Genomic DNA, 14,635 nt, shown 5'->3' with positions numbered 1-14,635 from the left:
TGTTTCAGGAGAGAAATTACAAGCAGGATGTCAACACTTGTGAGCAACAGTTTAAAGAGGTTGAAGATCTTTTGGGTATTGATAAGATGGTACTCGGTAATAAATTATTGGTTCCTCATGCTACATGGTTAAGGGGACAGTTGAGCTCTTTGTGTACATAGACATCTGATATTTTAAGCATTGGTTTTTTTTAAATTGAGATATAGTTGACATGTAACATTATATTTCAGATGTATTGGGTGGGCCAGAAAGCTCGCTTTTCGTAAGATGGCTCTAATAGCACTTAATTGTCTTTAACTTCATTTGAAACAATTTTGTTAGATTGTATGTGACAGCATGCATTTGAAAAAAGACTTATCAAAATTGGTGAATTTTTGTATAGCCATTTTAATATTGAAGATGGAAGGAAAAAGCAACATTTTCGGCATATTATGCTTTGTTATTTCAAGAAAGGTGAAAACACAACTGAAACGCACAAAAAGATTTGCAGTGTATGGAGAAGGTGCTGTGACTGATCAGATGTGTCAAAAGTGGTTTGCGAAGTTTCATGCTGGAGATTTCTCACTGGACAATGCTCCACAGTTGGGTAGACCAGTTGAAGTTGATAGCAATCAAATTGAAACAATAATTGAGAACAGTCATGAAGAACCTAGTGGCAAGACGGGAATAAAGACACAGACCTACTAGAGAATGGACTTGAGGATATGGGGAGGGGGAGGGGTAAGATGTGACAGGGTGAGAGAGTGGCATGGACATATATACACTACCAAATGTAAAATAGATAGCTAGTGGGAAGCAGCCGCATAGCACAGGGAGATCAGCTCGGTGCTTTGTGACCACCTAGAGGGGTGGGATAGGGAGGGTGGGAGGGAGGGAGACACAAGAGGGAAGAGATATGGGAATATATGTATATGTATAACTGATTTACTTTGTTATAAAGCAGAAACTAACACACCATTGTAAAGCAATTATACTCCAATAAAGATGTTAAAAAAAAAAAATTGAGAACAGTAAACGTTAAACCACGCGGGAGATAGCCGACATACTCAAAATACCCAAATCGAGCTTTGAAAATTACTTGCACCAGCTTGATTATGTTCATCGCTTTGATGTTTGAGTTCCACATAAGTTAAACGAAAAAAACCTTCTTGACCGAATTTCCACATGCGATTCTCTACTGAAACATAATGAAAACATTGCGTTTTTAAAACAAATTGTGACGGGCAATGAAAAGTGGATACTGTACAACGATGTGGAAGAGATCGTGGGGCAAGCTAAATGAAGCACCACCAGCCACACCAAAGGCCGGCCTTCATCCAGAGAAGGTGATGTTGTATATATGGTGGGATTGGAAGGGAGTCCTCTATTATGAGCTTCTTCCGGAAAACCAAACAATTAATTCCAATAAGCACAGCTCCCAGTTAGACCAGCTGAAAGCGGCACTTGATGAAAAGCCTCCAGAATTAGTCAACAGAAAATGCATAATCTTCCATCAGGATAACGCGAGACCACATGTTTCTTTGATGACCAAGCAAAAACTGTTAAAGCTTGGCTGGGAAGTTTTGATTCATCCGCCGTATTCACCAGACATTGTACCTTCAGATTTCCATTTATTTCAGTCTTTACAAAATTCTCTTAATGGAAAAAAATTTCAGTTCTCTGGAAGACTGTAAAAGGCACCTGGAACAGTTCTTTGCTCAAAAAGATAAAAAGTTTTGGGAAGATAGAATTATGAAGTTGGCTGAAAAATGTCAGAAGGCAGTGGAACAAAAGGGTGAATATGTTGTTCAGTAAAGTTCTTGGTAAAAATGAAAAATGTGTCTTTTATTTTTACTTAAAAAACTGAAGGCACTTTTTGGCCTACCCAATACAATGTAATTGTCCAATATTTGTATATATTGTGAAATGCTTACCACAATAAGTCTAGGTAACATCTGTCATCATATATAGATAGAAATTTTTTTTTCTCGCTTACCCCTATGTTTCCTTCTAGGAGTTTTATGATTTCAGATCTTATATTCAAGTCTTTAATCCATTTTGTTTATGTTGTAAGATAATGGTCCAGTTTTATTCTTTTACATGTGGTTGTCCAGTTTTCCCAACACCATTTATTGAAGAGACTGTCCATTCTCCATTGTATATTCTTGGCTCCTTTTTCATAAATTAATTGACTGTTAATCAATTAATTGTTCTTAATTTTACTTTAAAGTTGTTTTGAAATAGCAGAGTTGATAAACTTCTGTCAGTAAGAATCTGTGGAAATGTGTGGTATAAACAGTGTAAGTTGGGACTTACTTCCCTCCTGTGGGTTTGAGGTAGTTCACTAGTATCTTGTTTTCTGCTGTTTATGGGGTTGGAAGATCCTTTTTGGTTAAATTTTAACTCAGAAAGACAACATCTCCAAGTACATTTTCTGGGTTTCTTGTTTTTTGGGTTTTTTTCTTTAAAGAAAATTGATTGTGCTTGAGTGGGCAGTACCCCATTTTTGTGGCATAGCTGTTAGTTAGGAGAATTGAAGGAAAGACTTAATGAATGCATGAATTAAATGTATTTAAAGTAAGTCAGGTTACTTGCTTGGATTTTTAAATGATGTTAGAAATATGTTTTCAAACTGTTTAATTCTTTAACTTTTGTTCTTGATATTTTTCATTCAGATATAAATTCAAATATTGGCATGACAAAGTATAATCTTAGTTGGTGACACTGACATATATTCCAAGACACTTTCTTTATTCTGTTATGTTGAACTTGTTCACCTCCATGATACCTTTTAAAAAGACTTCAGGTGTACCACAAACAGGATTTGCTGACCAGTGATTGGTTTTTTTTTCCTCTTATCAAAAGAGATTAATGATATTTTCATTATTATTTGTTGATATTTAGCTCCAAAAGAAGTACAGAAACTGTGCACACATCTGAACAAAAGAGAAATAATAGCAGTAATGTGATGTGTAGGTGTCTTTGTGGGGAAACTTGTGGATTTTAGAGGGGAATCACAGGATTTTCTCTAAATGTTGGGTCATAGTGAAAGAGGATGGTGTGTTCAACTCTCCATCATCTCTGATAATGAAACAATTCAGTTCAAGAAAGGTTATTCATAGATTATCTTCTCTTTTTAACGTCAGCTAGCTGAGTCCTCGAATGCTCCTATGAGCTGATTGAGTCTGACTCCATTAAAGCTCCTCATGTGTGATCAGCCACACATTACTATTCATACAAGGTCCATCTGTTCAAAACAAAAGCTGCTGTAGAGATTTTTATAGGTAATCTTCTCTTAGCAAGAACCTTTAGGTTCAGTGAAGTGTCTTTGTTGACTCTTATTTTTTAGTGAAAGTTTGGGGGAATTAATTTTTCTTCTACTAATTAAACATGAAACATAGAATGGAGGCTTTGAGTCTTAAGAAGGGAATGTTCCTCAAGCACAATCACTTTGCTTTAATATTGGGTATTATCCTATATTGAATTGATATTTCAAGTCTAAAATGTAATTAAATAGGAAGACTGTGGGATCTGTTTATACTTAAACTTAAAAATTAAATTAGCCTACCATTTAGGATTTCTAAATATCAAAAAATGAAGGGATGCAAAACTTAGGGTCAGACTGCTTTGTTTTAAACTCCCTTGTACAGGACATTGAGAGTTGTGTTAATGTACAGTCCACTCATTCTTTTGTCCTTCTAGGGTTTGGCACAAATACCAGTGGGAATAGTATTTTTGGAAGTAAACCAGGACCTGGAACTCTGGGAGCCGGGCTTGGTGCAGGATTTGGAACAGGTAAGGAACTGTACCATAAGATTTAGGAAGTGATACAACTAAATCTAATCGCTGGAACTTAAGATCTCTGTTTGATCATATACATGGAAATAAAAGGCCTAGATTTTCATTTGCACAAATGGATTTAGAAAACATTCCCATATGCTTTACCAGATTTTAAAACGCGGGCACATTTATCTTAGAGGCTGTCTGTTCCTTTTGTACAGAATGTTTGTCCTCTGATAGTCCTGGTCTACCTGGGATTTTCAGTACTTAATGTGTTATGTCAGAAGATACACATATTTTGAATTTTGGTCAGTCTTGCCAATTTTTAATTTGCCTTCCAAAAAGAATGCCAGTTTGCATTTTTGCTCATATTTTATAAAAGTGCTCATTTTTTCATACCCTTTCCGTATTGTTGGGCTTCTTCATCTTTGTGTACCTGATAGTGGAAGTTGGTATGTTCTGATTTACACTTCGCTGATTACCAGTGAAGGATACCCTTGTGTATGTTTACCGGACATTTGAATCTTTCAGCTCTCTATTCATAATATTTGATCATTGTTTCTTTATTTTTGAGAATGCTTTATATATTGTGGATATTAACTCTTTTGGGTTGTATGGTAAACTTCTTGAGCTTTTGAGCTTACTCAACTTCTACTACATATATTTTGCAAGAAATAAAAACTAAAAAGCTGTAGTTTTTTGTTCAGTGTGATCCTTAAGCTTAAGCAGAATATAACATCTGACATCATGTTCTCTTCTAATCCCAGAAGGAAAATTAACTTTGGTGTGGTCTTTTTCAAGGTAGTTTGATGCTAGACAGCTTATGAACCATAAACCTAAGCTGGGATAAGATGCTGCTCTAATGTCTGTTACCAGATATTTCCACTCAGTCTTTGTTTATCATTTAATTTTGTTTATGATATCTTAATGTACAAGTTTTATTTTTATGTGGTCAAAGTTGTTATTCTCTCCTCTTTGGCTTCTGGGTCTTGCAGATTATGATTAACAATGCTTTATTCTGTAGTGTAAGATTATAAAGTGGTCTATAACTTTTTTCCTGATGCTGTTGTCTTCTGTCCCACAATAATGTAATACCTCAACCTCTTTATTTATTTGAATATATTCGGTTCTCCTTGAACAGTTGTACCTCACAAACGATAAATCTCATTTTCACTGCTGTTATATAATCCTAATTCATGCTTTGCCCATATAAACTAAAAGCCAAATACAATTAATAAAGAATTTTACACCCCCAACCTTAGCAGCAATAGATCATGTAGGGAAACGAGAATTGTGAATCACTGAGTACACACTATTGAAATTCTTTGGTGGTCACGTCTGCTAAAGCAGACTTTTGGCTCTGAGAGGAATGTGTCTGGAGACTATCAGATATAAATACCCACATTAATGAATTATGCATTTCATGATATCACAATTAGGATAACATTGTAGCTTTGGACTGTGTTTTAGGGGCACATTAGGTAAGTGGGTATTCCTATGTAGATAGCTTCTTGTTTTGAATGATAGAGATTCAAACTCATACCTCAACAGAAGTACATTTTCATGTAACATAGGCCTTTGGGTACTTCATGAGTAGTAGACTATAGAAACCTTAAGTGTACAAATACATAAATTTTTTGTACACCTAGATTTAAGTGACCAATCTTAGTGTAAAATGTTTTATATTATCCTTTGGTGTATGATTAAATCATGGGTGCATCAGTTTCTTGTTTCACACAGGTGTTAACTATCATTAGCACTATCAGTAGTATGCCATTTTCTTGGTAGTTATTAGTAACAATACTAAGAAGTTTTAGTTCTTAAAATTTTCCATGAAGTCGTAAGTTTAAGGGTACATCTAGTAAAGTTTGTTACACTAAGATATACACAGAAAAATCTACCCAAAGCTAATAGGTACCATAGATAAAATTAAATTCTAACATTTATTAGAAAATCTCAATGAGGTATAACCATTTTTATTTATTCTTTGAGCATCCTTGGAGTTTTTAGGACCACTGTTACCATGGTGCCACCAGTATATCTTCCTTATGACTCCTACAACTACCTGTAAATATAACACAATTCATAAATTGACATTATTATACATCAGAATGTCCCTCAACTTGTGTAAGTCCTTTCACTAAGTATAAAAAGCCATTTGTGCATAATATAAGACTGATCTGGATAAAATACATATTGTTATTATTTTGTAGGTTATTGAAATATAGTGATTTTTAGACTGTTTCATGATTCTTCCTTCAGGGCTAATGCAAATACACACCCATCCAGAACAAATTTTTATCCATTTTATATATTCAGGTTTCATCTAAACCTTTTGTTTAGGGGTAAGGAGGTTTTGTTCTCTAGGGGAAAAAAAAAGAATCCTGAAATTTTTACTGTAAACTATGTCCTTTAAGGGAGTAATATAGGGACTTCCCTGGGGGTGCAGTGGTTAAGAACCTGCCTGCCAACGCAGGGGACACGGGTTCGAGCCCTGGTCCGGGAAGATCCCACATGCTGCGGAGCAGCTAAGCCCGTGCGCCGCAACTATGGAGCCTGCGCTCTAGAGCCCACGAACCACAACTACTGAAGCCCGCGTGCGTAGAGCCTGTGCTCCACGGCAAGAGGAGCCACTGCAATGAGAAGCCCGCGCACCGCAACGAAGAGTAGCCCCCACTTACCACAACTAGAGAAAGCCCGCGTGCAGCAATGAAGACCCAACGCAGCCAAAAATAAATAAAATAAACAAATTTTTTTAAAAAGGGAGTAATATAACTTTAGTTTTTCTTGGAGTTTTCACCAGTTTCTAATGGGTTGGAACTTTAAAAGAAGTCTTATTCCCTGTTTCAAAGCTGGGTTTTTTTAAGGTGAAATAATCCCATTGCTATATTTTTATCTTATTATTATTAGTGAGAGTTGGACAGTTAAGGGATGTTTTGTTCATTTAGGAGTCACCCTCATTAATTTATATGTATGCATTCTCTGAGTGTAAACTTCCTATCCTTTTTTTGGGGTTGCAATCTCAAGACAGTTTCCATTCGATATTTTTGACCTCCAAGTATTATATGTTTGAAGTGATTTTCCTGGTAAACTGTATCTCTGTCAAGAAACATTGGTATGTTAAAAAGAACTTCAGATCTTCCAAATTGCCATTAACTTTTTCTTTGGGGTGGGGGGAGGGATGGAAAAATGTTTTTAACTTATGCCAATAACTTATCCTAAAAAAACTAAATTCTTCCCACTTTACACTTTAAAAATCATTGCCAACAACACGGTCCATAAGCAAGATTCGTTAAGCTTTAAAACATTACAGGTTTCTGCAGCGGCCTTCTCCCTGGTGAAAATAAGTTCTTATTCCATCCACAGATTTAGGCTGAAACTTGAATCTGTTTAGTAACCTCATCACAAGGCATTCAGCTTTTTATAAAACAAACAAAAAAATTGTCGGAAATAGTTTTCATGAGACGGTATACTTGAAAGTGTTACTTTTTGCTCTTCAAAGAAGATATATTGGATTTGGTTTTCTATAGCCTGCATGTTAGTCAAAAAGATGACGTTTTACTTGGTTCAGTTGAGTATTTTGATTTGCAGATATTGAAATTTAAGGAGAATTGACAATTTTAAAATTCTTTAGAAATGTGTTTTACTATAGAGTAGCAATTAAGAGCCCTGGTTGTATTGTCAGATGCATCGAGGTGTGAACTCTGGTTTCACCACTTACTACGTTTGTGACATTGAGCTAATTATTAAACCCTCCATTTTCTCTTCTGTGAAATAGGGACAATAGTTCCTGCTTCAGGCTTGTGAAGGTTAAATGAGATGATAGTAGTTAATATTTAATGAATGTTAGTATCTACCAGACCTCTTCAGTGCTTAATATGTGTTTATTTTAATTGTAGGATAAATATCTAAGCTATGTATTATTATCTCATGTTATAGTTGAGGAAACTGAAGCACAGAGAGGTTAAGTATTTTGCCTATGATATATATGATGTACTCAACACAGTTCTTGGCATATAGTTAGCATTTACTGTATTAGATTTTTTGTTGAAATGAGTGGTTATTATGAAGTTTCCAAATGTATTACATTTTTAAGTAACTGACCTCTGGCGTAACATTCAAAGAATCTACTGTGGCGCTTTTTCTTTCCTCTTGTCTCCATAGCTCTTGGTGCTGGACAGGCATCTTTGTTTGGGAACAACCAACCTAAGATCGGAGGGCCTCTTGGTACAGGAGCCTTTGGGGCCCCTGGATTTAATACTACGACAGCCACTTTGGGCTTTGGAGCCCCCCAGGCCCCAGTAGGTAAGTGTCAGTTACTTTAGAAGCCTTTACTCAGTTTATTTCTTGCTAATACTTAATTTGCTGACTGGATTTTCCACCCCACCCTATCCCATCCCTACCAAAGCAGTATATACACACAGGTCATTAAACAATCATGTAGTGCAGAAGGGCTTATAATAGGTCCTGGCCTTCGCTGCTTCCCCACTCCTAGGTTTACTCCCCCAAAGAAACCACTTTTGTTACAGCTTTTAATTCATCTGGCATATAAGTAAGTTTATATCTCTAAATGATGTGCTTATATTGCTGTGTTTTGCTTAAGTCTACATATATCAATATTTAACTTGTTAATGGTAGATGAGAATTTAGCTCAGTTATCACCTCTTGTTTTTTATTCACTTCTCCCAATATATCTGTTTACTAAATTCCCTAAGTTTAGGGTTTGTTGTTGTTGTTGTTGTTGTAGCTGGATTTGAGACTTTTTTAAAAAATTAATTATTTATTTGGTTGTGCCAGGTCTTAGTTGTGGCTCGTGGGCTCTTTAGTTGCGGCTGCCAGCTCCTTAGTTGTGGCATGCAAACTCTTAGTTGCAGCATGCATGTGAGATCTAGTTCCCTGACCAGGGATCGAACCCGGACCCCCTGCATTGGGAGCGCAGAGTCTTATCCACTGCGCCACCAGGGAAGTCCCCCACAAGTTTAGTTTTATCTATTAAAGTGTTTTTCATACTTCATTCGTTTGAATACCCCTTCCTAGTTTTTGTGATATCTGCCTGCCACCTTTGTTATTATTTCTAATTTAAAATTAACTTACTTTGTAACTTAAATATCTTTTTTTTTAAAGAAAACTATGTTTTACCAAAAATAAAAAACTGATGTCACCTGGCAGATATAGAGTAACTGAGATGGATGGATGGATGGATGGATGGATGGATGGATGGATGGATGGATGGATGGATGGAAGGAGAGAAGGAAGGAGTGAGTCTCTGTACCATTAAATTCATCTCCTGTACTATCATGATCCATGTTTCACATTTTGAGAAGCCATGCAAATTTCCATGTCCTTACAAACTTTGCAAATTTAAGCCATGTCCTTACATACTTTTTCTTACTCTGTCAACTAGGAGATAGTATTTTTTGAGTCCCCTTGGTCAAGTAAGGCTAATAGTGCTCTTCCTTACCCTTCTTTTTCTCTCATTTCTTTGCCCTTTTTATATTTTTGTATTGATAAAGTTGATAAAGTACTCTCTCCTAATAATTACTGTCTTCTTTTCTTTGGGGAAAGAATAATTTAAAAGTTTCAAATGAACATAGCATTTTATTATAACTGAAAATATTGCTACTTAACCAAGTAATCTTTTCTCATACAGCTTTTTCTTTCTCCTGGAACTTCTAATTATTTTTTTCCCTTGCATTACATTACCTGCCCTTATCACCTTAACACTAGTCCAAATTCTTAAGGGTGGTATTAGAATTCTTTTACCCTGGATACCTCATTCTTTGATCTCTCTGTCCTCCTGCAGCAGTATGAACTCTGATTACTCCCTAGGCCTTCAGCATTGCTCTAGTATATTCCCTTCAAGTCTACTCAGTGGGGACTGCTGTGTCCTGGATATAGGGTTTTCCTCTTTATCTATTTCCTGAATTTTCTGGAATGTGTCTTCAAGTAACATGGATATGAAAGGTAAACTTTGACTACTTACAGTTCTGAAAACATCTTCATTTGTTCCACACACTTTAATGTTATGGAATTCTGGTCTGAAAATAATTCACCCTCAGAACTTTGACGATACTTCTTGGATTAACCATTTCTGATAAGAAGTCTAATGCCTTTCTGATTCTTGAGACTTGTTCCCCCCAGGCCCACAGCCATTTAGGATTATCCCTTTGTTCTGAAATTTCAGTGATTTGCTTAGATCTTTTCTTTTTTCTTTTTTGGCCACGCCACGAGGCATGCGGCATCTTAGTTCCCCGACCAGGGATTGACCCTGGGCCCCAGCAGTGAGAGCGCCAAGTCCTAACCGCTGGACCACCAGGGAATTCCTAGACCTTTTCTGTCTTAACATTTGATTTTTTTCACCCATGTTTCTACTTTCTAGAAGTTTTTTTTTAATTGTCTTCTGAATCATCCTTCTGGATTTTTTTTTATTGTCTTTCTCATTCTCTGGAAGTTCCTTTTTTTAAGCATCCAGTTCTTAGATGCAGTTTTTTTCTTGAAACTCTGAATTTAATTGGCATTAAAATTTTTTTTAGAATTCTTCTGTTCCTTAAATTTTCAGGATTATTTTTGTTTTGATCCTATTCTTTAATACTCAGTGATGCTTTCCAGTCATATTTAAGAATAAAATAATAAAAATCTCACTGGCAACTTGTGTATCTGGGTAGAGCTTTTTCATCAGTAGATTTCATTTGATAAGTAGCCCAGGAACCAGCTATTAGCCAAGGGTCCTCTAAATGTTAGAATATCACATTCTTAGCTCTGGGATGATACAGGTCCCCTTGTTGCCCTTGTTAACTTGATTTCATCAGAGGAACTATCTCTGATATTTTGACTTATCTGTTGAGCATCAGGGATTAGGAGGATGATAGGGTATAGTAGTTGTTCTGTATATATGCTTTGCATTGGGTCTTCTCTCCTTCCACAGTCTCCGTTCATCAAATTTAGTCTTCTTGAATCTCTCAGCTTTCTGTGCTTCAGGCAGATAGTCCCCCCCTTTTGGCTGTAATCCCCTTTGAGTGTACTCCAAGGTATGGTTTACTCTCTCCTGCTTGTCCACTTCTTTCTTCTAGGCATTTGTTATATTTTCTCATCTGTTCATTTACTACCTTCCTATTCTTTGTCATTGTGGGCTGTGTAGATATTTTAATTTGTTTTTTCCATAGATTTTAATTAGGTCTTTGGAGCTAGCAGAGGTGAATTAGAACTCTAATTTCTCTGGGAAAATTAGAATCAGTTTTATCATAAAATTATATTCAAATTTTATTTGTTTTCCTTAGTTTTGATTTTAGTAGGAGGTAGCATAAATACCGTAACCTGCTATTTACATAGATAGCTTTTGAATGGTTTTTAATAATCCATCTTTTCCCAAAGCCAATTAAAAGTTCCTGACATGAATTTGATATTACAGTTATATACAGTAGTGTTTCTGCTCATGTAAATGTAGTTGTATTGATTTAGAATGTACATCTTTGCATCACAGGGTCTTAGTTATAAGGTGCTTTAGAGCTTGTGGGAGTCCATTACTTAAAAGCCTCAGCTATGGTGACTTCCTTACAGGTTCGTCCAGTCCATTGTTTTGTTCAGGTTGTTTAGAAACCAAAACCTGCCTTTATAGAATTTCCACCTGGTGGTTCTACTTCTACCTCCTAAAGCCAAGCAAAATCAGTCTCCTACAATTTCTTTGTGGTAACCTATTGCCTTTCTTTCAGATAAAGTATCAATTTCTTCTGGTCTCAGAAGACTTGATTTTTATACCTTTTTTCTATCTCTTTAATCATTTGGTCATGATATGGTTTTTCAGTATGTTTTCAAATTATTATGACCAGAACTGAATATAACACCAGTAAATGATAGCTTAACTAACGCTTATGCTTGCTTATTCTCTTATTTTTGCTAACTTATCAGCACTCTTTTCTGTATTTTATTTGAAATAATTCAGTTAACAGAGAAGATTTCATATTTAAACATACAGAAATAAAGACATCCTCACACACTTTCCTAATTATGTATGTTTGAATTTGTTGAGGAAGTTTTTATTTGGCATACCCAGGAGGGGTGACCTATACTTGTTAAATGGTGGGATCGGCTAGTGCTGGTCAGTGTTTTTTTTTAATTAATTAATTTATTTTTAAACATTTATTTATTTATTTGGCTATGTTGGGTCTTAGTTGCAGCACACGGGATCTTTTGTTGCTGCGCGTGGGCTTCTCTCTACTTGTGGCGTGCGGGTTTTTCTCTCTCTAGTTGTGGTGTGTGGGCTCCAGGGCACGTGGGCTCTGTGGTTTGCGGCACGCAGGCTCTCTCATTGAGGCACGGGAGCTCAGTAGTTGTGGCACGCAGGCTTACTTGCCCTGCGGCATGTGGGATCTTGGTTCCCCGACCAGGGAGCGAACCTGCGTCCCCTGCATTAGAAGGTGGATTCTTTACCACTGGACCACCAGGAAGTCCCTGATCAGTGTTTTTTTAATGTATAATTGGCTGTCAGGTAACAAACTGACTAGTGAATATTAGAGTTCATTAAAAATATCCGGGGTTTTATTAGTCTTATTGAATAGTCCACAGAACAACATTATGTTACTGGGTGGCTACTTTTCTGTATTTTTTTCTCACCAGTAGTCTTAAATTGGATTTAGGAACTTTATGAATACAGATGATTTACTATATGATCATTAAATTGACATCTCCTCTGGGTTTCACAATCCTGAGCAAATTTGTACTCTCTCCTAAAATATCAACATACAGTGTTTTAGTATTTAGTGAATACATCCAGTTTTAAGAATGCTTAATTTGACTACAGTGGATCTACCCCTTTTCATTAATTTTATTTTAACTGTCTGTTTCGGGTTTGTTGTTGATGCTGCTATTGTCTCTCCACTCCCCCACCCCCCACTCTGCTCCATTGTATTAAATTTTTCAAAATTTTTTGTTGGTGGCACTTCTTTTCTGTGGATTATCTTATTACATGTTGGCTCTAGCCTTATTTTAAATGTTTATAAAGGAAAAAGTATTTTTATTTCTAAAGTAACTTGTGTGATTTGATTTTTTTATCAGTATTGTTTTTTTGAAATATTTATCTTGCGAAGAGGTTTCTTCATCAATCAGGGTACAGTGCAGATTTTTTTGTTACTGTTTTCTTTTTACCATGTACAATTGTTCCTGTCTGATGACGTTTGTTCTTACACTTTTTTTTTCCTGTTTCTTTATTTTATTTATTTATTTATTTTTTTGGCTGTGTTGGGTCTTCGTTGCTGTGCGCAGGCTTTCTCTGGTTGCAGCGAGCAGGGGCTACTCTTTGGTGCTGTGCGCGGGCTTCTCATTTTGCAGTGGCTTCTCTTGTTGCAGAGCACGGGCTCTAGGCGCGCAGGCTTCAGTAGTCGCAGCACACAGACTCAGTAGTTGTGGCTTGCGGGCTCTAGAGCGCAGGCTCAGCAGTTGTGGCGCATGGGCTCAGTTGCTCAGTGGCATGTGGGATCTTCCCAGACCAGGCCTCAGACCTGTGTCCCTTGCATTGGCAGGCGGATTCTTAACCACTGCGCCACCAGGGAAGCCCTGTTCTTTGAAAGAAAATGGGGTGATCTTTTTTCCTTTCAATTTTTACTTAAATGTAATATGAATATCAAATACAAATAGTAAATATAAGGATGCCTTAACAGCCATTTTCATTTTCATTTGCTACCCTCTTCCTCTATATTCTCAGTATACTTAATATTTTTTATTCCGGAATTTTTTACTTATTAAATTAAATCAAAGATACTTTGTTATTTCCACATTGTCATTTTTAACAACTACTTAATCCACCATGTTGATGAATTGTGATTTTTACAACTGTTAATGTTGGACATAGGTTGTTTCCAAGTCTTGACCATTACAGATAACATTCAGTGAACACTTACAAATATGTCTTTATTTTCTTTCTAGTTTAATTAAGTCCTTGGGTTAGATTTTCATGATTAAAATCATTAGGTTAAAAAATATAAAAACAGTACTTGCTCTGTGTACTGTCATATTGTTTCTTTCTTTTTTTTTTTTTTTTTTGGTATATATGCTAGGTATTATTTTTTTTTTAATTTTGTTTATTTATGGCTATGTTGGGTCTTCGTTTCTGTGCGAGGGCTTTCTCTAGTTGCGGCAAGCGGGGGGCCACTCCTCATCGCAGTGCTCGGGCCTCTCACTATCGCGGCCTCTCTTGTTGTGGAGCACAGGCTCCAGACGCGCAGGCTCAGTAACTGTAGCTCACGGGCCTAGTTGCTCCGTGGCATGTGGGATCTTCCCAGACCAGGGCTCGAACCCGTGTCCCCTGCATTGGCAGGCAGATTCTCAACCACTGTGCCACCAGGGAAGCCCCATATTGTTTCTTTTAGACATATTAAAACCAATTTGCAGTGTTTCTAGAAGTCAGACTGATCTCTTTTTATATAGCTATGCCGTTGATAGATAATGAGGTAGATATAAAATTTCTTCAAGGTTGTTTAGGTTTACATTTCTTTGATTATTGGCAATAATGAACACTTAAGTAAAATTTTATGTGTGTTGTCTCTTATGAAATGTTCCACATATCTTTGACCTTTTAGATTATTTGATTGTTGATTTTCTTCACAGTTTGCTCCTTTGCTCTCAACCAGTAATGCCACTGAGTGAGTCTGAACATTTTGAAGAGAATCTCAAGTTCTCTTGATTTAAGGCACTGGATCCTTGGACTGACATCTTGCTTTTTCTTTTCTTTTTTTAAAAAGCTTTGACAGATCCAAATGCTTCTGCTGCCCAACAGGCTGTTCTCCAACAGCACATCAATAGTCTGACGTACTCACCTTTTGGAGACTCTCCTCTCTTCCGGAATCCCATGTCAGACCCTAAGAAGAAAGAAGAGGTAAGTTTA

At 36.5% G+C, this 14,635-nt stretch overlaps 1 protein-coding gene across 16 annotated transcripts in view; it reads left to right on the top strand.

Moving 5' to 3' along the window:
* Positions 1–14,635, top strand: part of NUP98 (nucleoporin 98 and 96 precursor) — a gene marked incomplete at its 3' end in the record, with an annotated part of 98,238 nt that overhangs the window by 30,224 nt on the left and 53,379 nt on the right. For 13 of the 16 annotated variants that reach the window (XR_014250449.1, XM_082411355.1, XM_082411366.1 and 10 more), the window contains 3 exons: positions 3,682–3,774; positions 7,924–8,064; positions 14,493–14,626. Coding sequence is in view for 15 of the 16 variants with exons in the window: in XM_082411355.1 (XP_082267481.1) it covers positions 3,682–3,774; positions 7,924–8,064; positions 14,493–14,626 (368 nt within the window). The remainder of the gene's footprint in view (positions 1–3,681; positions 3,775–7,923; positions 8,065–14,492; positions 14,627–14,635) is intronic. The other 3 variants (XM_082411356.1, XM_082411367.1, XM_082411359.1) reach the window with 1 other exon arrangement.

The sequence above is a fragment of the Balaenoptera physalus genome, assembly GCF_965194825.1.
Source record: "Balaenoptera physalus genome assembly, chromosome: 10".
Lineage (NCBI taxonomy): Eukaryota > Metazoa > Chordata > Mammalia > Artiodactyla > Balaenopteridae > Balaenoptera > Balaenoptera physalus.
This window is presented reverse-complemented; position numbering and strand designations above follow the sequence as displayed.